The 22,849-nt window shown below is 43.1% G+C and overlaps 1 protein-coding gene across 2 annotated transcripts in view; it reads left to right on the top strand.

The window, feature by feature from the left end:
* Positions 1-22,849, top strand: part of LOC125726784 (uncharacterized) — a 46,328-nt gene that overhangs the window by 13,832 nt on the left and 9,647 nt on the right. The window contains exons 3-6 of one of the 2 annotated variants that reach the window (XM_049003276.1): positions 10,290-10,485; positions 19,124-19,276; positions 19,706-19,871; positions 20,331-20,431. In XM_049003276.1, the coding sequence (XP_048859233.1) occupies positions 10,290-10,485; positions 19,124-19,276; positions 19,706-19,871; positions 20,331-20,431 (616 nt within the window). Of the gene's footprint in view, positions 1-10,289; positions 10,486-11,657; positions 12,213-19,123; positions 19,277-19,705; positions 19,872-20,330; positions 20,432-22,849 lie in introns of those variants that run through there. The other variant, XM_049003275.1, reaches the window with a different exon arrangement.

Raw genomic sequence — 22,849 nt, 5'->3', positions numbered from 1 at the left:
CAGGACTGTCGACCACAGTGTGCTAGCAAGCCAAGCTCGGTCGACTGACACTTCTACTCTACGTGAAACTTCAACTGTCAACTTCGGTCTGTTAAACATCCACTCACTTAAGAGCAAGGGACATCTCATCCAGTAGCTCTTGATCGACACTCAGTTGTGTCTAACTGAAACATGCCAACTGCCTGATGACTTTTCTCAGCTTAATGAATCTACTCCTGCGGGGTTTGCTTACATCTCTGAACCCCGTGGCTCCGGCCGTGGAGGAGGTCTCACGATAATTTACCATGAGAAATGGAGTCTTGCCGGTGTCTGTTCAGGCATTCGGCTCTTTTGAATCCACTGTATGCCAAGTGCCTGGACCTACTCCTACCATCACTGCAACTGTTTACCATCCCCCTAAATCAAATGCTGACTTTTTAAATGACTTTGCTATTTTTATAACTCACTTATCTACATTATCATCAAATATAATAGTTGTTGGGGGATTTTAATATACACATGGACAATAATAATAACCCTTTTACAAGATTCAATTCAATTTTATTTATATAGCGCTTTTAACAACAGTCATTGTCACAAAGCCCTTAACTTAGTACAGTCGAACCTCGTTACTACGTTCAAGATGGGATATCAAAAACATGTACGTTATAAGCATAGAACGTTGTAATCACTTAGTGCAAGATGGATGAAAGAATTCACAAAATATCCATGTAAATGATAAAACTTTAATAGAACAGACCCTTAAATTGACTACAAAACTACAAAACAAACAAACACATTATTACTTGTTAAATAATTCAACAAAGCTCATTTGGATCCTTGAAATTTTCCTTAAATTACTCATGATTACTTAGTGCCGGCCGGCGATAAACGGCAAGGAAAATACACAACGGCTGGTCAAAATGGGTTTTTAAAATAAACATTCGCATCAAACTGGCATTTCGCCTGAAAATATTAATGAAATATGGTTAAATTAAATCATAAAATCCTTTACTTCCATTATTATTCTGAATTCACAATTACCGGCATGACTGGTATTTCACAAGGTTTAATAAACAAAGAATACGCACACAACACTTAACAAGCCATTACTACGCAGTCCAGTTACGATCGGTCAAGGCAACTCCTTTAACGCGGGAAGTTACGACGCAATAGACAAATGTGCATTGTCGGGCGAAGATCAGGTAGATACAGGTAGATGTAGCGACACAAGTTGTGGTGGGTGGGGAGAGCGCTGTACGTTGTAACGATGGTTAGTTTTCGTATTTTCTCTAGAAATTTGGATATTGTATCGAAGTTTACGTTGTAAGGGTATAGGCTGTAAACAATGGCTGCTATTGGAATAATACATAGGCTAAACACGGGAATTAGAAACCTGTACGTTGAAAAGGTGAAAACGTTGTATCCGTGGTACGTAACGAGGTTTGACTGTACTACATTTAACCGGCCAGAACCCCACCAAGCAGGCCTGAGGCAACAGTGGCAAGGAAAAACTCCCTCTACCAGGAAGAAACTTTGAGAGGAACCTAGGCTCGGAAGGGGACCCCATCCTCTACTGGGCAACCAGGGAGCATGAAACTGCATTTATACTGAGATTCATTAGAGTTCATATAGTTATGAAGTCCCAGTTGGTTTCATGTTGTTCTCTCCAGGAGTACAGGTGTAGTTCACATGGTGTAGAGTCGGCTCGGTATCAGCTCAGAAAAAGAGAAGATGGAGAAGAGTTATTGCCCTACACCAAACCTAACCTCCGGCAGGACTAGAGTAACTATGACAGCCTGTCTAAAAGAGAGACCTGGAAGGAAGCACAGACATGAGGGTTTCCAGGGGTTTTGGCATCAAGCCAACCCGCCGTCCACAGCTTAAGTGATCGGCGAGAGTGGCAGGACGACAGCACCAATCCCCCCTTTTACCTTTAATCTCAAATGATTATGAATCTCCAGATTTGCCTTCACCTTAGAAAAGAGGATTTAACTATCCAAAAGACTGGCTAAAGAGGTACGTCTTAAGCCTTGACTTAAATGCAGAGATTGTGTCTGAGTTCCGAGCACTAATAGGAAGTTTATTCCATAACTGTGGTGCTTTATGAGCAAATGCTCTTCCCCCAAAAGTAACGTTCTTTATTCTGGGTATGGATAGAAGACCTGCATCTTGTGATCTAAGCGTACGATTCGGAATGTTGTTGCAAATGAGGTCACTCACATACTGTGGTGCAAGACCATTTACAGCTTTATAGGTTAAGAGCAGCGTTTTGTAGTCAACATGAAATCTAACTGGCAGCCAGAGCAGTGAAAATAAAATTGGGGAAATATGATCATATTTTTTAGTTTTGGTGAGGACTCTGGCTGCTGCATTCTGGACTAGCTGGAGTTTATTTAATGACCTATTAGGACAGCTGGAGAATTAGACATTACAGTAATCGAGCCTGGAGGTAATAAACGCATGAAGAGTGTGTTTCTTAACTTGGCAATATTATGCAGATAATAAAATCCATGCGAATAAAATCCAACTATCTTGGAATATCTACGTCTATTTATGGTCAGCACCTTAAGATTGGCCCTAATGTCCAGCGCTCTGGCTCCCGGTAAACAATTTACCTCGACTGCTGGTGCCGCTAGCGGTCTAGCTATTTTCACGTGTCGTACTTCCAACAGGCGTCTCAGTGGGTGTTTCACTGAGCGGGGAAAACCTGTTCGACACGCTGAGAGATGGAAGGTGGTGCTCGGGGGTAGCCTTCGCCGAAGCTCGGGCTCTCCGACTGTGTCGCCGAGTCGTCACCCACTCGCCCTGCTGCATGGGCTCTAATGCCGGAGTGTGGGCCGAGCTATCTAACTCTAATACTGAAGCCCCCAGACTCCCTGACTGCGAACCTGCAGCTAGCTGGCTACCTAGCAACTGTGCTAACGTCTGGAGGCGCGACTCTAGCTCTATAACTCTTCAAAGTCAAAGTCAAAGTAAACTTTATTGTCATCTCTGCTATATACTGTACAGGTACATAGAGAGACGAGATGACGTGGCTCCAGTTTTTTTCAGTGCAGACGAGAGAAAAGAGACATGTAACAAATCAGTAAATATAAGGTATACAAAAAAATATACTATACTTGGAGATAGAGGTAGAGGAGGTTATAATAGTTATGTATGGAAAATGTGCAAATAAGTGGCAGAAGTGCAAAAATGCTTGTAGCAGTTTGTGTGTAAAGTGCAGATGTGCAGGAGTCAATTTGATCGCAGTCAGGGTGTGTGTGGGGGGGTAAGTGTGTTCAGGAGTCTAATGGCTACTGGGAAAAAGCTATCCCGCAGCCTGGAAGATCGAGTCCTGATGCTGCGATAGCGTCTGCCAGATGGGAGGAGTGTGAAGAGTCTGTGTGATGAGAGGAGTCAAGCACGATGCAGGAGGCCCTCCTGATGCAGCGCTTGTTGAAGATGTCTTGCAGCGATGGGAGAGACGCACCGATGATGTTCCCAGCTGCTTTGATGATCCTTTGAAGCTGTCGGTTATCGGAAACCGTGCTGTTTCCAAACCAGACGGAGATGCAGCTGGTCAGGACACTCTCTATGGAGCCCCTGTAGAACACGGTGAGGGTGGGAGGTGGGAGGTTGGCTCGCTTAAGCCGTCTCAGGAAGTGGAGACGTTGCTGGGCCTTTTTGGTGATGGAGGTGGTGTTGGTCGTCCAGGTGAGGTCGTCTGAGATGTGAACTCCCAGGAACTTGGTGTTTTTTACCATCTCAACGGTGGAGCCGTGGATGCTGAGTGGTGTGTGGCTGGGGCGAGGTCTCCTGAAGTCGACTACCATTTGCTTGGTTTTGTCCACATTCAGCGACAGGTTGTTCTCACTGCACCACGTGGACAGCTACTGAACCTCGTCTCTATACGCCGACTCATCGTTGTTGCTGATGAGCCCCACCACCGTCGTGTCGTCTGCGAATTTGATGATGTGGTTTGGGCTGTGCAGGGCAGTGCAGTCATGGGTCAGGAGTGTGAACAGAAGTGGACTGAGAACGCAGCCTTGAGGAGCACCTGTGCTCAGTCTGATGGTGCTGGAAACGCTGTTGCCGATTCGAACAGACTGAGGCCTCTCTGAGAGAAAATCCAGAATCCAGTTGCAGAGTGAGGTGCTCAGTCCCAATCCGCTCAGTTTCACACACAGTCTTTGTGGAATGATGGTGTTGAAGGCTGAACTAAAGTCTATGAACAGTAGTCGCACGTAAGAGTCTTTATTGTCCAGATGAGAGAGGGAAAGGTGAAGTGCGGTGGATATGGCGTCCTCGGTTGACCTATTTGTGCGATAGGCAAACTGTAGCGGGTCCAGTGATCGGGGGAGGTTGCTTTTCACCTGCGACATGACGAGTCTTTCGAAGCACTTCATGGCAATGGGTGTCAGAGCGATGGGACGGTAGTCATTCAGGCAGGAGACTGAAGACTTCTTTGGCACTGGGATGATGGTGGTGGATTTGAAGCATGCTAGGACGATCATCTGGCTCAGTGATGTGTTGAAGATGTCTGAGAAGACCTCAGCCAGCTGATCAGCGCAGTCTCTGAGCACGCGAGCAGGAATGTTGTCTGGACCGGCAGCCTTCCGTGGGTTGACTTTGGCAAAAGTTCTCCTCACGTCCGCTGCAGGCAGAGAGATGATCTTGTCAGTGATGGGAGGCGTGGGTTTCGACGTGTGTGTGTTGTTCAATGCGTCGAATCGTGCATAGAACTTGTTCAGCTCCTCAGGAAGTGTGGCATCTCCCTCACAGCTGCTTGGTGCTGGCTTGTATTGAGAGACAGCCTGGATGTCTTTCCATAGACTGCGAGTCTTTTGTGTCCCTGAAGTGGTTGTGGATCTTTTGTGTGTGTGCTCGCTTTGCCTGTCGGATGGAGCAAGAGAGGTTTGCTCTGGCTGTTTTAAGAGCAACTTTGTTCCCAGACCTGAAAGCAGCATCTCTCTCTCTTAGCCGTGCATGTACCTGTGCTGTGAACCAGGGTTTCTCGTTGGCTCTGGTGGTTATGTTCTTAAGGACAGTAACATCCTCTATGCACTTGCTGATGTAGCAGGTCACAGATTCTGCAAACTTGTCCAGATTGATGCAACCATTGAGCGTCGCTGCCTCTTTAAAAACATCCCAGTCCGTGCACTCAAAGCAGTCCTGGATTGCTGAGACAGCTCCACTGGGCCAGACTCTGATGGTTTTTTTGGAAGGTCTTGTGCGTTTTAGCAGAGAGAAGTATGTGGGCAGTAGCATCACCGTCGTGTGGTCAGAAGAGCCGATGTGAGGACGCGCTGCTGCTTTGTAGGCACCACGCACGTTGGTGTAAACTTTGTCCAGGCAGTTCTCCCCCCTCGTAGCAAAGTCCACATGTTGATGGAATTTGGGGAGAACTAACTTCAGGTCTGCGTGGTTGAAGTCGCCAGCGATGATGAGAAAGCCGTCCGGGTGCACAGTCTGGAGTTTATTAACAGCCTCATGAAGTTCGGCTAGCGCCTGGTTAGCATTCACGCTAGGTGGCAGGTACATGGCTATAACTAGCACCACGGAGAATTCTCTCGGCAGGTAGAACGGGCGGCACTTTATCACCAAAAACTCTATCTGTGGTGAGCAGTGGCGAGTCAATTCAGCGGAGTTCGTGCACCAGAGTTTGTTAATGTAGACGCACACGCCGCCTCCACGGCTCTTACCGGACAATGAGGCTTCTCTATCGGCCCGATAGCATACTAACTACTTTAGCTGGATAGCGGAGTCCGCGATGCCCACGTTCAGCCACGTTTCCGTGAAAATAAAGACGCAGCAGTTCTTTATCTCACGTTGGCTTGCCTGCTGGAGCCAGAGATAGTCCATCTTGTTGTCCAGTGAGCGGACGTTGGAGAGGAGGACAGATGGAAGTGCCGGTCGGATGGGGTTAGCTCTTAGCCTCGCACTAGTGCCCGCGCGCTTTCCTCGCTTTTGTTTGCGTGAGCAGCGCTTGCGTTTCGGCCAGCTGTGCTTTGCTGCCTCGCCTAGGATCTGTAGCGTCTCCAACGGTAGATTTAGCGGTGGAATCGTGCATTTTCTTTCAATTTGGAGCAGGATGAGTCTGTCGTAGGTGATACACATCGTGATTCGGTCAAACAAAACGGAAAGTAGAAAAAAGGTTCAGTAAAAACACTGAAATCACCGGAGCTCTGTTAGCCGCTGCCTGCTCGTGGCGCCGCCAGGTAACTCTTTCCATCAGGGCTTCTACTGCCTTGCACTTCTTGCAGATAAAGTTATCACTGTTTAAGCTATCATTGCTGATTGACGAACTAAGGCTAAACATTCTACATTCGCTACAAAACACAACATCACAACTAGCCATCTTAGAATAAAATCTCACTTACGCTATTTGTTGTTGTGCAGTTTTGCTGAAGAGCTGGTTCTTGCGATAATGGGGGGATGAGGATGAGCTGCTGTAAAGTCCGCGCATCCGGGTTAAAGGAGCATAATAAGCTTGATAATCTTGCGTGGAAAGTTTAAAAGTCTAATCGGCAGTTGAACTCCCTATAACTGATCATTTCCTCCTCTCATTTAAAGTTGAACTCACATTTTCCATTCATAAGCTCCCTCGTTTCATTTCCTTTCACAATATTAAAAATATCAATTTAGATTTACTTTTTTTCTAGCATTAACTCCCTTATGGACATTCCCAATATATCCACCCCAGAAGAGTTAGTTTCCTATTATAACTGTGGGTTTCGTGATATTCTTAACTCTGTTGCCCCATTAAAAACCAGATCTGTCTCTTTTTGAATTTCTGCCCCCTGGATTACATCTGAACTTCGGCTTTTGAAAGCCAAAGGTTGCCAACTAAAGAGGCTTTACAGAAAGACTGGACTCACTGTTCACAAAGAGATGTTCAAAGACCATATATCATACTACAGGGATTCAAATGCTTAAACCAAATCCAACTATTATTCCCATATAATTTCATCTGATAAGGGTAATACTAAGGCATTGTTTTTGATACTCAACAATATTATCCAACCCCCAGATTTTCTACCATCCCATCTTTATTCAGCTAATCGCTGTAATTCCCTTATGTCCTTCTTTAATGAAAAAATACAGAGGATCCATTGGGACCTTGGATCAACCTCATTTGAACTCATTTGAGCTCCACTCCCCTACTCTGACATTTTCATCCTTTCAGCTTCCCACCCTTTCAGAAATTTCAGATATTATCTGTAAGTCCAAGTCATCCACCTGTCAGTTAGACCCTCTGCCCTCAGATTTGGTTAAGGCCTGTCTCCCTTCTCTGGTTCCCCTCATTTTGTCTATCATTTACTCTTCTCTCACCACTGGAACTGTTCCTCCATCGTTCAAAGCTTCTGTCATAACTCCAATACTGACGACCTGGTGCTGAGCCTACTGACTTCAATAACTTCTGTCCAATTTCTAACTTACCTTTTATCTCTAAAAATCTTGAAAAAACAGTAGCTATTCAACTTCATTCCCACTTATCTCACAATAATTTCTATGAACAGTTCCAGTCTGGTTTTTGCCCTCTTCATAGCACAGAAACTGCACTTATAAAAATCACTAACGACCTACTTATGGCTGCTGACTCTGGTTTACTAACTATTCTCATTCTTCTTGACCTGAGTGCAGCCTTTGATACTATTTGTCACAACACCCTTGTAAATAGATTATCTTCCACTGGTATCAGAAACTCCATTACACTGGATCAAATCTTACCACTCTGGCCGCACTCAGTTAATTCAGCTCAAATCTTTCACATCTCAGCCCTCCACTGTCACTTCAGGTGTGCCCCAGGGCTCTGTCCTGGGGCCCCTCCTCTTCATTATCTACCTCCTTCCCCTAGGCAAAATCTTTCACAAGTACAATATCAATTTCCACTGTTATGCAGATGACACCCAGCTCTACTTCAGTAGCAAACCCAACTCTTCCATTTTACCTTCCTCCCTCATTGATTGTTTAGCAGAAATTAAGTCCTGGTTCTCTTTAAACTTTCTCAAATTAAACAAATTGGGTGTCATCCTCGACAGTACCTTACCCTTCCAGTCTCACATCAATAACATCACTCATATTTCCTTCATTTTTCCACCTATGTAATATTAATCATCTACGTCCTTCCCTTACTCCACATACCACTGCTATTCCTGTTAACAGTCTTGTTACCACTCGCTTACATTACTGCAACTCTCTCCTCTTTGGTCTCTCTAAGAAATCCCTTCATAAGCTTCAATTGGTTCAGCTGCCCGTATTATCACCCGAACCTCCTCCATCCACCTCATCCCTCCCGTTCTGCAGCAGCTTCAATTATTGCCAGTTAAGTTCCATATTAACTTTAAGATCTCGCTGTTAACATTTAAGGCCATCCACAACCTTGCTCCTCCATATCTGTCCGACCTCCTACAAATTGCCACTCCCCCTCGCACCCTTAGATCCTCATCCTCCATCCATTTCACTGTCCCCCTCGCCCGTCTTGCCACCATGGGGAGCAGAGCTTTCAGTCACTCAGCTCCTCGCCTCTGGAACTCATTACCATCAGAGCTCAGAAACACTGACTCACTTCCACTCTTCAAATCGAAACTTAAATCCCATCTGTTCAAGCTGGCTTTCTCTCTCTGTGAATTCAGTTGCTTTGTCTAATTTAACCTATGTTTTATATTCTTGTATTTTTTGTATTTTATGGTTTTATGATTTATATTGTTCTTTTACACTCACTGTACAGTGTCCTTGAGTGTCCAGAAAGGCGCCTATAAATAAAATTTGTTATTATTATTATTGTTATTGTCACGCCCAGTTCATAAGATCCTCGTGTGTGCCACGCCCCCTGATTATCCACGTGTGCTTCTCTGATCGTACCCAGCTGTGTCTGATTATGTTTGCCCAGTCTTGTGTATTTCAGTCCATGTCTTGCATTGGTTCCTTGTCCGTCATTGATGTTTGTCGATGTTCCAGCTTCTGTTCCGTCCTACTCTGCTCGTCTTGAATAAACCCCTAGTTTTCCCCGTATTCCGCCTGCCTGCCCGCTTTCTTGCCCGCTCGTCTGCCCGAACGATCAGCCGTTTTCACGGATCATGACAGTTATTATATACCTGTATTTTTTAATATTCATGAGTAATATACTGTAAACTGTCTGTGATCAAACACACCCAGACACACAAACAGCCTGCATATGGTGGTGTGTGGCACTGCAGGTTAGGTCTCTGCACCCATGATAAGACGTTCACTAGTTGTAATCTCATGGCTGGTAGTGATTTCACCAGTGGGCCCATGAGTATGGCTATTATTGTAGCAAAATTATTTGCAAATGTGTGTGGAGAGTTGTGTGACTGTAGATTTGTAAATGTAAAACAACCTGTAAATGCATATTGATATTTACAAAAGTGTATAAGAATCTGTAAATGTGTATTCAGAACATTCGTGTGTGTAATAAGATTTGTAAATGTGCAAAAAAATCTTAATGAGATATACAAGTTCTGGAAGCATATTACATTATTCTGGGGAAAAAAACAGTTCTGTTTTTCCAAAATAAGGACATAAGAACCCTGTTTTTATAAGTAAAATTTTTAGTTTTTCTGAAATAATGAGATCATCCTGTTTTTCTGAGTAATATTTTCTGTTTTGAAACCAATCACTTGAAACAGTACGGCATACTTCATGGACATAAGCTGATGCATCGAAAAAGCATTCAGGTTTATGATTCCACATGCCATAAAAAGTTTGGACCTATATTCTAATACAAACATCTCTGAAGATGATTCCAGCACCAGAGTTGCGTTCGATGAGGATCTAGTAGGCCTATTTGCAGGAATTGTCTTGAGTCGCAACAAAGCTGGCCTGAATGTGTTTTACATTTCCGTGCACGAGTCATACTGTTTCAACTGATCCAGACAAACACTCCATGGTTTAAATAAGTAATCAAGCAAATATTATTCGTCATGGCTTATTAGTGTTAACCTACTAATACCACTTGAAATGTTGTATAAAAGCAATATCATACACAAAGTTGTGTTAATCACTGCCGTCATATATTGTACTACTATCTTCAGCACTCGGCCGCATGACCAAATCACAGCGATGATATATTGGAGTACAACCACATTCCTTCTCATATGTTATTGCTTAACGGTTTTTAGATACACCTGTAAAGCGGAGTGATACATCTGATGTGAAATGTCCAAGTGCGGTTATACTGTAACAGCACTCATAAAAAAGATTTTGTCCAATCTGATTTCTTGGTCGAAACTAACTGTTGTATATTAGATATAGGACTATTTGTGTTTCTTATAAACTTTGACTAATTCCCATTTCCATTCCTATAGCACAAGAAACAACCTCATGAAATACATACAGGATTACAAGCCCCTTATCGATTCAGTGCCTCAGGCTCGGATTCTTCTCATTGGTCAGATTACAGCTGGAAAATCAAGCTTCTTCAACTCCATGAACTCTATCTTCCGTGGCAACATAACAAGCCAAGCTGATGTAGGATTTATAGGAGAAAGCCTGACCATGAAGGTAATGTGATTATGCGAGTCTTCATTTCACATGAAAGACTAGCTTATACAGCTGTCCACCATTCTGGTTCAGTGTTTGTTCCACATCTGCTATGTTTATTTGCAGTTTGTTACTCGTTGCTCTTTGTTGTCCTCATTTAGGACAGTACTAAATCCCTTGTATGAAATTTAGTTTGAGCCCATTGTCACAAAAATTTACCCGGAGACATAGTTCTGAAGTGATGAGAAATTATTTCTTCTTGCAAAAGGGAAGCAGAGTGATACACAAGGGATGATCACAGACAGCTTCAATGAAAAGGAGGTGCAATGTTCTAATTTATACAATGGGACAAGCTATATATAAGTGGTCTACTCTCCATAAACATTCCAGTCATTGCACTCTTCTTTGCTAAGTTCAATTCCTTGTGTTGTACACCAGGGCAAAAGACTTGGGGAGCAGGTGGGGGGGGGCAAAGAAAAGGTGGTTGACTAATAGAAATGGAACTGGCAGACAGGATCACAGGGGGAGAAACAGGGAGGTGTGGATATGGACAACAGGCAAACAACGTTAATGATGGAACTGGGGACCACAAGACTGGGAAGCACTTAAATACTGAGTTAATGAGGGCCCAGACAAGAGGCAGTTGGGAATTGCTAACCTGAGGGCAAGAACAAGAGGTGAAAAACGTGCACCAGTTGTGGTTTGTTAGAGCAGTGGCAGGGAGGAAACTGGAGGATTAGGCAGACATCATGGGCAGGGAAGGACTGTACCCCACCCCTCCCCAGAATCGGGATGGGACAGGACAAACACTGACAGGGGCACAGACCAGGCAGGGACCAGGCCAGTAATGGACTGAAAAAGACCAAGGAGACCCAGGAAAGAGATGGGGGCAAATAAAACAGGTCACACCTGGACAGGACAGATTTTACTACAGAGGGACAGAACCCATGGACAAAACAGGACGGGACAGGAACACACCCCCTAGGGCTTTGACCGTGGAGCCTAACACCAGGATAGGCATACAAAGTCCCCAGATACAAGGACAAGACCAGGAACACAGGACCAGACACCATTAGGAACACAGAGCAGAAAAAAGGACCACAAGGGACACAGATTAGGGAAGAGCACAGTTGGGAAGGGGCAACAGGGCAAAAGCAGGGCAGAGCAGAAGGGAACAGGGCTTGGCAGGGGATCATCCAGACCCTGTGATGTGGGGGGCAGACTAAAGGACGCAGAGCCTCCTGGGGTTGGAGAACTTGTGGGACCAGGTGGCACTGAGGGGTCAGAGTGGCTAGGTGGCACCAAGAAGACAGCAGGGCCAGGGTCAGATGGTGCTGCAGAGACAGTGGAACCAGACCAGGTGGGCACTTAGGAGACAGGATAGGAACAGGAGGATAAGGAACCTGCAGGGTGAGAGATGGAGGGACAGGAGGGCATTGAGGAGCTTGAAGGGCATGACAACTGGGACAGCTGAAGATGAGCAGGACAGGCTGGAGGGAACCTGGAGGCCTAGACACAGAACGGAACCAGGACGTCCAAATATGGGCAGAACAGAACAGCTCTCACTGGCCTGGCAGCTGAGAGTGAAGCTATATCCAACAGGACATCATGCAGTGAGCGGGGTAGAACCAGGCCTTCCAGAAATGGGCAAGGCAGATGACCTGGCATGTTGGGAGCATGGGCAAAGTGGCGCCCTTGGAGCCGGGAGCAGCAGAAACCTCATCTGTGGTGGCCACTGCGGGTGCAAGGTGGGCAGCCCTCTCGGGGCTGGAAGCCTTGGGCCAGGCGCTAACAGAGTGATGAAGGCATCTCCTGGGCTGGGGGCTAGTGGAGCGACAAAGGCCGCTCCTTCTAGTGCAGTAGCAACTTCTCCTGGCCCAGGCATGGTGCAGGCCTCTCCTGGGTTGGGAGCTTAGGGTGCTCCCCAGTAAGGATCATTACATGTACATCTGTATATTCTATTTATTGTTATTTATTTCCTCTCAACTCCTTACTCTTCTATACCACGGCATTTTTGCACAGCATTTTTGCACAAATAACCTTCGCTGCTACCATACAGTAACTTAAATACTGAATCCAGACTGATACCACCATTAATTTGCACTGTATGTTGTCTTGTCTTGTCAGTCTGCACTGTTATGCTGTCCTGTCTGCACTTATGATGTCGCTCTGTCGTTGTCCTACTCTGTGTTGCATCATTGTCCTGGAGGAATATTATCTCATTTCACTATGTACTCTGTGTATTGTTGAAATGACAATAAAACCTACTTGACTTGACTACTTGACTTGATCCGCAAGGAGGCCAAGCCAGGTACAAAGCAGCAGCGAGGGAGAGCATTATGGGAGAGGAGAGTGACCCAAGATGTGTGTAACAGACTAATTACAGGCCTAAACAAAGTAATAAGATTGATTGTGGAGAATAAAGGTGGACAGAGTAGAAAATGAAAAATAAAAAACATATGGTTCTGTACTGTGCTTGAATAAAACAGACACATTCCTTAGTGTGTTCTGCCTTTCTAACAGTCTGAAAGGCTGCTGATGGCTGCATATTCACGGGGTGGGGGTGGGGGGCAGTCACAATGACGTGTGAATGTGTCATTAACTTCTCTGCTTGGCCACAATGAAAAGAGATATGTTTGCAGGGGTCAAGGTGAGGTTGCTTTCTTAACCTAAGAACACTGAACCAATAGTCAAGCAGGGTGGTGGTAGTATCATGCTGTTGTGCTGACAGTACTTTACGTCACTACATTGCACAAAGAGGATAGAATGTTTAAGTAGCACTGGATAGATAGATTGGGAATTTTTGTCATAGTACCAGACTCAAAAAGAGGAACATAAAAGAAACATAGCATAATAAGTATTTACTGTAACCCTTTGGAGTCTGAGGCCTCTCACCCACTTTCAAAGTAGTCTGACATGCCTTGACATTTTAAAATTTTTCTCAATTGCTAAAACACATTTCCTAAAATCTCCTCTCCTATAATTAAACCACTAAGCACAAACCCTAAAATTCAAGCTAAACTCACAAAAAAATGAAAACGCTACCAGTCAAAACTCTTGTTAGCATGTAAATTAGAAACCGCAAGACTATTGTCACGATCGCCGTAGAAAGAGGGTGATCGTTCGGGCAGGCGAGCGGGCAAGAAGCAGGCAGGCAAGCGGAATACAGGGAAACAGGGATTTATTGGAGAAACTAGAGGCAGGAAACGTCAGACGTCGACTAACATCAATGACGGACCAGAAACTAAGGCAAGACATGGACTGAAATAGACAGGACTGGGCGAAAATAATCAGACACAGCTGGGCAAGATCAGGGAAGCACACGTGGATAATGTTGGAGTTAGACTCCACCGAGTCCATTGATGAGGAAAAGATGCACTCTGGAGGCGAAAGATGGTTGTAAGTCAGCTCTCTTTATTCCAAGCACAGATTGCAATCCGGGAGCCACACTCAGATGCACAAACAGTACATACCGAAGGAAGCTCTCCTCTCTATTGTCTGTGTCTGGTTTTTATAACCCGTTTAGGACGTCTGCTGTCCTTGTTGGTACCTTTCCAGTTGCGTGACATACAACTATTGTTTTGACAATGCTGGCGTTAGTACCCACACCCTTTCCCTTTTATCCTATCCTGTTATGTTGCAAAGTTGCAGCGTCAGCGACCCTCAGCGACCCCCTCCATTGTTAGGCCCCACAGCCAAGCCAGTCAAGCATAAGCATAATGTCACCATGACCCTGATAATGCACCTTCTGCTTTCCTAATTTCACTTGCACTATGAGAAGGGCCGCAGCCCCACTTTACTTCCTGTCTGTGTTCCAGTTTGTTCCCATTTCTTAGTGTGAAGTTTAGCACGAAGCCTAGCCCCCCCTCAATGATCAGGGGGCGTGGCACACACGAGGATAGTATGAGCCGGGCGTGACAACTATAGTGAAAAAAAAAGTATGGTCGATTACCAAAAATATTTGTATACTGTAGAGTTATGACTGATAACTACAGTTTTTCTCAATTGCTTTGGCACATTTTTCGAAACAGTCTTAACATTCTCTAAACTGTGAGTGCAAATGTCACAACTGTTTGCAGGAACTTCAAAACTTTATAGCATGTCTGCAAAATGTAGTTACTCACCCAAAACATTTAATTCATGCTTCAAAACCTAGTTATTGTGTCAATAATTTGGCCAAGGCCACCAAAATCTAAAGTATTTTTGTCATTGTGTGAGCCACACTGGTCAAAATGTTTAGTTGTTTTTTCACCACAACAGTCAACCATGAAAATTAAGGGTTTAAACAAAAATCTCATATTTGTTGAGAAAAGTCAATAGTATGTAGAAAAGAAAAGAAAAAATCTATGAACATTTGTATTTGTACAGTGTTTATTTTTGTACTTCACGTGTATATACACAATACAAGTGTATTACTGTACATGTAAAGTAACTGACAAGAGTAACAAGATTTCACTTTACATTTCATATTTGTGTATTACCACAAATACACAAAAACAACAAATAACATTCATGGGGAAAAAAAAAACAAATTATTCTTGGTGGACATCTTGTTGCTCACGTTGGTCAGGCCAAAGATTTTCATCAACATCACATCTGATGTTTTCCATTGCCACACACCGTGGAAAAAATCTCCTTGAATGCCGCACCCATCCCCTGCAATGGTCAGCTGTGATGTCCTCACATGCAGCATTCATGGCATCCAACAAAGACATCTGATTTTGTGGTCTATGATCATACACTTTCCACCTCCATGCTGAAAAAAACTCTTCTATTGGATTTAGGAACGGAGAGTATGGTGGAAAGAATTCCACTGCTATCCTTTCATGTGCAGCAAACCAGTCACTAACACTGTTGGTTCGGTGGAAGCTGACATTATCCCAGACAACAACATAATTAGGCAAATGTGGTCTAACCAAACCTCTTTCTTGTTCTGGAATCAGGTCTCTGTAAAGTGCATTTAGGAAGGCCAGGAGAAGTTGGGTATTATAGGGCCCAATGTGTGGAATATGTGTGCTCACACCATTCTCTGAAATGGCAGCACACATTGTAATATTGGCCCCACGTTGGCCTGGTGTGTCAATTGTGGCTCGGTGTCCAATGAGATTGCGACCACGTCTCCAGCCTTTGGACAGATTAAACCCAGCCTCGTCCACAAAAACAAGAATGTGAGTCGTTTCATGTAGTTCTAACTTCATGATTCTCTTTGAAGGAACACAGGAAAAAATGTAACAGTAAATGTATTTTCTTATGGGTTACTGAAACTTACAGTAAAGTAATACAGGCATCTTAGAAATACAGGAAAACTCACTAAGTGCACACCAATGGTTTACCTGGACATACTGGTACCGCAACGCCTTGACTCTTTCACTGTTCCTCTCAAATGGCACCTTATAGAGCTGTTTCATAGTCATCTGATGTCTTTCTAAAACTATGTCTATGGTGGAAATGCTGACAGAATGTATATTTGCAAAAGACCTCATTGTCATTTATGATTGCACTTTGGATCTCTCTTAGCCTGATGGAATTGGCTATGACCATGTTGCAAATTTCTTGTTCTTGCAGTTGGTTAAATACTGCTGCTCTGCCACCAGCGCGAGGTTGTCGTGCAGTTCTATAGAATGAACAAATAGACTTGCATTTACCTTTACAATATTGTTGTTTATACTGTAAAAATACTTTACATACTGTAAAACAAAAAAATACATATGTACCTGTTTTCCCTACGAAAGGTTTGCACAATTGATGACACTGTGGACCTGTTTACATTAGGCTGTACTCTTCGACCAGCCTCTTCCACCTGCCACAAGTGTGGCTCTGATTTCATCAGAGACTCTAACTCTTCTATTTCCACCTCTTCCTCAATTATTTCTTCCTCTACCACCACCACGTATTCTTACACGCCTTCCAATTGCTCTTCCACGAGCATGTTGCTGCAGTTCAGCGTTGTGAACGTCCTCCATTCTCAAAACATTCTACAGCAGTGATTGTGCTGTGGGCAATCTACATATACATACTCCCAAAGTTGATTGGTTAAATGGTTAAATGGTTGAGTCATATTAGAGGTACTTTGCAATTCGATTGCGATTGCAATTACAGGGCATGTGCCAATGTAGCAGACATTACAAACAATGTCAATGTTAGATATATTTTAGAATATACATTCATGTATACTAATTATGATAATTGAATAGATCGTTTTGAATGTGATGGCTTACACAATAAAAAATGTCTGAGAAGTTCTGAAGTGTTTGACAGTGTAAGTGAGAATCGAGTCATCAGTTTTGATCAACAAGCCATATGCAATTATTTGTTGTCCAAACTGCAGACAGTTGTATGTACTCTTTGCACACATGTGCCAAAGCATTTGCAATTTGCTCAAATCAATAAGAAATTCCAATCTGATGTGAAAAAGATGCGAATTGTTCAGAGATCTGAACTTAATGTTTTGGGAAATAAAAAAATCATTTGAGAACTGAGCCAAAGCAATTGAGAAAAACTGTAATATATAACGTTTGCCGTACAAAGTACTCCAGAAAAGTTACTGTAAATGACAAAGCCAAAATGTAAACAAATGAGAGGCATATTACAGCAAAATGTTGTGCAACTGCCAAGCCAGATTCACGGAAGAATGTTCATTCATCACCATGTCTCAGGGCTGGGACTAGTGATGCTATCCCTTGTTGGGCGATGCAGAAAGAATCCTCTGTGAGGCCCATTTGTACCTTGACGTCGAAATTCAACTCATATTCACCTATGGCATGTATTCTATGTTCTAGTCACTCTTTGGCTTCTTCAAATGTTTAGAAATGTGTGTGAACAGTTTTGAGTCATTGTGTTTAAATGACTACTGTGTGCTGGCTGCGCTTAACCTCTGCGGCCTGTGTTTTCTATTTTGCATCAAAGTTCACCATCGCGCAAAATGTGTTTTTATGAATGAGAATGTGTTTTGAATTTTGCAAAAAGGGTGACTGAGTTCTGCAAATTGTCTCTAACTAGGTGAGCATGGGTTAAAGTTTTGCCAAACAAGTGACTGATTCAATAAATGACTTTTGGCAATTGGCAGTTTTGTTCCCAAAATGATTTTTAATAATTCAGCAATTCCGAAAAACTGTAAAATATTTCACTTATCTAAACAACATTTATCCCAAAGTGCTACAAATGCTTTTATTCAGCACAAACTCAGCACCAATAATCTAAGATCATTTAGAATGTGATTATTCTATTTTTTTTTGTTAAAATCTACTTTAAACATATACTTTTCAAAAACCTATTTTCAGTGGTGCTGACAAATTGTAAAAAAATAACATTATAAACATTTCTAGCCAAGACGTTTGAGCTCTGAAGCTTATAGACATAGGGGCTGGCTACGCAAAGGTGAATGAGACATTCAAAGAATTGTATGAGGTTTGATTACTAAAGTGTTACAACTTTGAAGTGATTTTGGAGTCACCAGACCTTTGCATACTGTCAATGGCCCATCAGTCTGGAATGTCTGTCACTGCTCCTCATACCAATCAGTTTGGAAAGGCAGTGGGAATTTTAGTTTATTTCAGTTGCTAAATTTCTTCCACACTATGAAACATTACACAGTGAGAACATGTAATCCCTATGCAGAGAGAGCAGGAGGCAGGATTCAAACCCCCAAACCACCCACCAAGTCACTGTCCTACCCTCATGTGCTTATTGCCATTACCCATCATTCCTCTGGGTTCTCTGGCTTCCCTCCCCATCACCCACCAAGTCACTGTCCTACCCTCATGTGCTTATTGCCATTACCCATCATTCCTCTGGGTTCTCTGGCTTCCCTCCCCATCACCCACCAAGTCACTGTCCTACCCTCATGTGCTTATTGCCATTACCCATCATTCCTCTGGGTTCTCTGGCTTCCCTCCCCATCACCCACCAAGTCACTGTCCTACCCTCATGTGCTTATTGCCATTACCCATCATTCCTCTGGGTTCTCTGGCTTCCCTCCCCATCACCCACCAAGTCACTGTCCTACCCTCATGTGCTTATTGCCATTACCCATCATTCCTCTGGGTTCTCTGGCTTCCCTCCCCATCACCCACCAAGTCACTGTCCTACCCTCATGTGCTTATTGCCATTACCCATCATTCCTCTGGGTTCTCTGGCTTCCCTCCCCATCACCCACCAAGTCACTGTCCTACCCTCATGTGCTTATTGCCATTACCCATCATTCCTCTGGGTTCTCTGGCTTCCCTCCCCCATCACCCAAACACACTGTAGAGTGAAGTGGAGTTTTTAAATTGTCCATAGGTGGGAATGTGTGTGGGAATGGTGTGTGTCACTCCCCATCCTGGGTTATTCCCTGCTTTGTGGGATATGCTCCGGACTTCTGTGACCCTGCATAGACATAAATGACATTTCTCACATCTATCGTTCCAATAACATGTACTTTAGGGGTCTGACAGGATTTTTAATCAGCATTAAATCTGGCCCACAGAACAACACATGACCATATTAATGCTGCCTGTTTAGTAGATTATCTGCATTTGGTGTTTTTCTTAAGCAAACTTGAGTGGGCTGCCTGAGCTGAAGACCACCACATCAGTGCCCCCATGTTATTTGAGCTTGAGATGCCTGCTGAAGTGTATTAGCAGCAAGAAGATGAATGAAATCATGTGTCCTCTTCCAGTATCGCACTTACCAGGTGATGGCAGGTCGAGGCGGACAGCCTCTGGGATTCCTACTGTGTGACACCATGGGATTGGAGGCAACTGCGAATGGAGGGGTGAAAACTGAAGATATTGAGAGGATCCTGAATGGCTACATACCGGACGATTACCAGGTAAGAGCTGTGTATCTAAGCATGTCTAAAAAACAACTGCTATATGAATACAGGAAACTAAATCTCAGAAAAGCAAACGAAGGGGTGAACATTGAAGATATTGAGAGCATCCTGAAGGGCTGCATAAAAAAAGGTACTCGGTAAGAGCTGTGTATCTAAGCAGGCCTCAGTAACAACTGCCATATGAATGCATGCATGTCTGATCCCATTAATGGCTTATAACAGTCACATGTTTACAGATACTGGTCGTCTTCTCCCTACATTCTCTTCTGACAAAATTAAATCTTATCCATTGATTTGTTCTCACATAAATAAGGAATTACACAGATGTCATATGAGATACACAACATTTTGCTTCAATTTCTCATGATCTCAAAGTCAGTGCATGTCTGTTTGTAATGTGTCATTAACAACGTTTTGTCTGTTTAGTTCAACCCTGCATCACCATGGCAACCTGGTGCTGGTCAGACAGAGTTACAAATTAAGGACAGGATCCACTGTGTGGTGTATGTGATAGACAGCTCAACATTAGGAATTATGGCTACAGAAATGAAGAAGAAAGTTGATGAAATCCGAAAGAAAACTAGTTTTCAAGGTTAGTGAGTGGGGAGGAATGTGGCATCTGTTATTGAGTGTGTGTTGTTGGGCAGGGGTACATGAATAACACAGAATAATCATACAGGAACGTGACAAAGTAAAAACAAGAGCAGCTTTCTGGAATGGAAAATGGCAAACCATGTTTTCCGGGGCTTTGGCAGGAACAGTATTCATGCTGTAACTGAAGGAGCTCCTGGGTGCTCCTCCACACAGAGCCGCTCCATCTGTGAGAAGCTGGAGGGCTTTCTGTCACATAGGGCCCACTTTTAAAGGGTTGGGACTGAAGATTAGGGTATGAACATGAGCTGAGCTGAACACATGTGGATTGAGGAAAGGCAGAGTGATGCTGGCAGGTGCTTCTGAGTAAGACAGACATCAGTGTGCTGATTGCTATGATGGCTTATTCCATAGAACATATAATATGTCACTAGTGAGACGTTTCTGTTGATGTTTTTAGATGTGCCTCTATTGGTGCTACTGACCCATGTGGACAGAGCGTGCCCGCATGTGGAAAAGGACTTGAAGAAGGTGTATCACAGCTGCTACATAAAGGATATGGTGAGTTTCAGGGTCTAACACTGGAATCAGTACTAAAAGCTCGCAGCAGACACATACACAGTGAACAAGTGAGAGATAGCAGTTCATCTGGGTGAATGTCTGTGGGCTGTAGGAGGAAACAGAGTGAACAAGCAAACGTCACACATGCAACCAGCGGCAGGGATCGACCCACAGCCCTGGGGGGTCTGAACCTTTGGTTTATTATATTCCAATGGCTCACAAAACTTTATCTCAATTTTATTTTCTAAAACATATTGTCAGGCAGCAAAATGACCCTGTGGGCAGCACTGTGGCCTCACGCCTCCATAAACCAGGATCCTGGCCTGGGTGTCTCCTTCCTCAGGTCCTCTGTTTCCTGGGATTGGGGGTTATGGATGGATGGATGACAAATTTGTGTCCAAAATTTGGATTTACATTTACTGCATTTGGCAGATGCCCTTAGCCAGAGCGGCTTGCATAAGTGGGTAGAAGTGTTATCAGTGATTACATTCTGATACTGATTCAGTAGAAGTCGGTTATGAATACTATCACAATAAAAAACTCTGTTGGCAAGTAGTACAATTCTTTGACATTTAATTGCCCTCAGGAGCTTTAGAACTTTAGTTATACAGTGGTACCTTGGAAGACAAACTTACTTCATTCCAGAAGGCTGGTCGACTTAGGATTTGGTTGAGTTCCAAGTTAAATTTCCCCATAAGAAATGATGTAAATGAGTTTAATCCCTTGCAGAGCCTCCATGTTTACCTATTGAAACCTATCAACTCAGCAAACTAATGATACAATCATTCAACAACTGATAAAGTCATACAGACATGAAAAACCACACATCCATCCATCCATCCATTTTCCAAACCGCTTATCCTGCTGGGTCGCCCGGAGCCTAACCCGGAAGCAATGGGCACGAGGCAGGGAACAACCCAGGATGGGGGGCCAGCCCATCGCAGGGCACACTCACACACCATGCACTCACGCACGCACTCCTATGGCCTATTTAGTAAATCCAATTAGCCTCAGCATGTCTTTGGACTGTGGGGGGAGACCGGAGTACCCGGAGGAAACCCCACGACGACATGGGGAGAACATGCAAACTCCACACACATGTGCCCCAGGCGGAGACTCGAACCCGGGTCCCAGAGGTGTGAGGCAACAGTGCTAACCACTGCACCACCATGCCGCACCTAATAATGATAAGAATGATAATAATAATAATAATAATAATTGCATTTTGTCCAATCACCGCCAGTTACTGTAAACAGTAAAGTACACATAACTAGACAATTCTGTATTATTTTGGTTTATACTTATTAATCCATTAATTCTATCTTTTGTACTTTAAATGGACAGAGTACAGTTATTATTAGTAGCGGAAAAGTATTGTGAGGGAACACAAAGCTATTGAGTTTTGCCTATTTGTTACATTTGTGGCTTCCATCCTGTTTATTTGTGGATTTCTGTACAGTTCGTACCACTGAATTGCCCCTAAGAGGTCAGAGTGGCAAAACATTTCCTAAGTAATTTTGCGTTCTCTCACAATACTTCAGTGTTGCCACACAATAGATTTGTGATCCCACTGCACTTGCCCGCTTGTGATTTGCTGTACTGTAATACAGACATGTCCTGTGTGCTTTAAGCATTAAACTATGGGGACAATGTACACCAGACAACTATAATATTATGTTTATATACATATTTATTATTATAATCATCATCATCATAATTGTTATTATTTATGACAATAATAATGATGATGATGATGATAATAATAATAATAATGATAATAATAATAAATAAATAATAATAATGATTATAATAATTGCACTGTGCCCAATGACCGCCAGTTGCTGTAAACAGTAAAGTACATTTAACTAGACATGTCTGTATTATTTTGGTTTATACTTATTAATCCATTAATTCTATCTTTTGTATTTTAAATGGACAGAGTACAGTTATTATTAGTAGCGGAAAAGTATTGTGAGGGAACACAAAACTATTGAGAGGAAACACAAAACAATTAAAAATATATTTTCTCACCCTGACATCTTTAGGGACTCAATATACTGCAGATGATCTATAGAAAAAAAATCACAAATACATCACTATCAACAAATATGTGGTTTTATTTATGATGTATGAAATCAAAATCATTGGGACGCAAAGGAAAATGGCTCTTCGCAATTTTCTTTTAAACCGTAATCATAGGCTAATTGATTAATCATAAGTATTGATTTATTTACATGACAATATTGTATATACAGTAATACTTATTTTGTCACCCTGGTCTATTTAATTGCACATAAGGAAAGTCACAGAGAATAATAACCAAAAGGGTGAAGAATTTGATTTTGTTATGGTGTTTGTGGTTAGAAGTTAATGGTGCTTTTATTTTGAAAGATCAGTTTGTTGACATCAAGACATGTT

Source organism: Brienomyrus brachyistius, unplaced genomic scaffold (genome assembly GCF_023856365.1).
Source record: "Brienomyrus brachyistius isolate T26 unplaced genomic scaffold, BBRACH_0.4 scaffold76, whole genome shotgun sequence".
NCBI lineage: Eukaryota > Metazoa > Chordata > Actinopteri > Osteoglossiformes > Mormyridae > Brienomyrus > Brienomyrus brachyistius.
The sequence above is the reverse complement of the archived record's forward strand: the minus strand, read 5'-3'. Positions and strand labels throughout refer to the sequence as shown.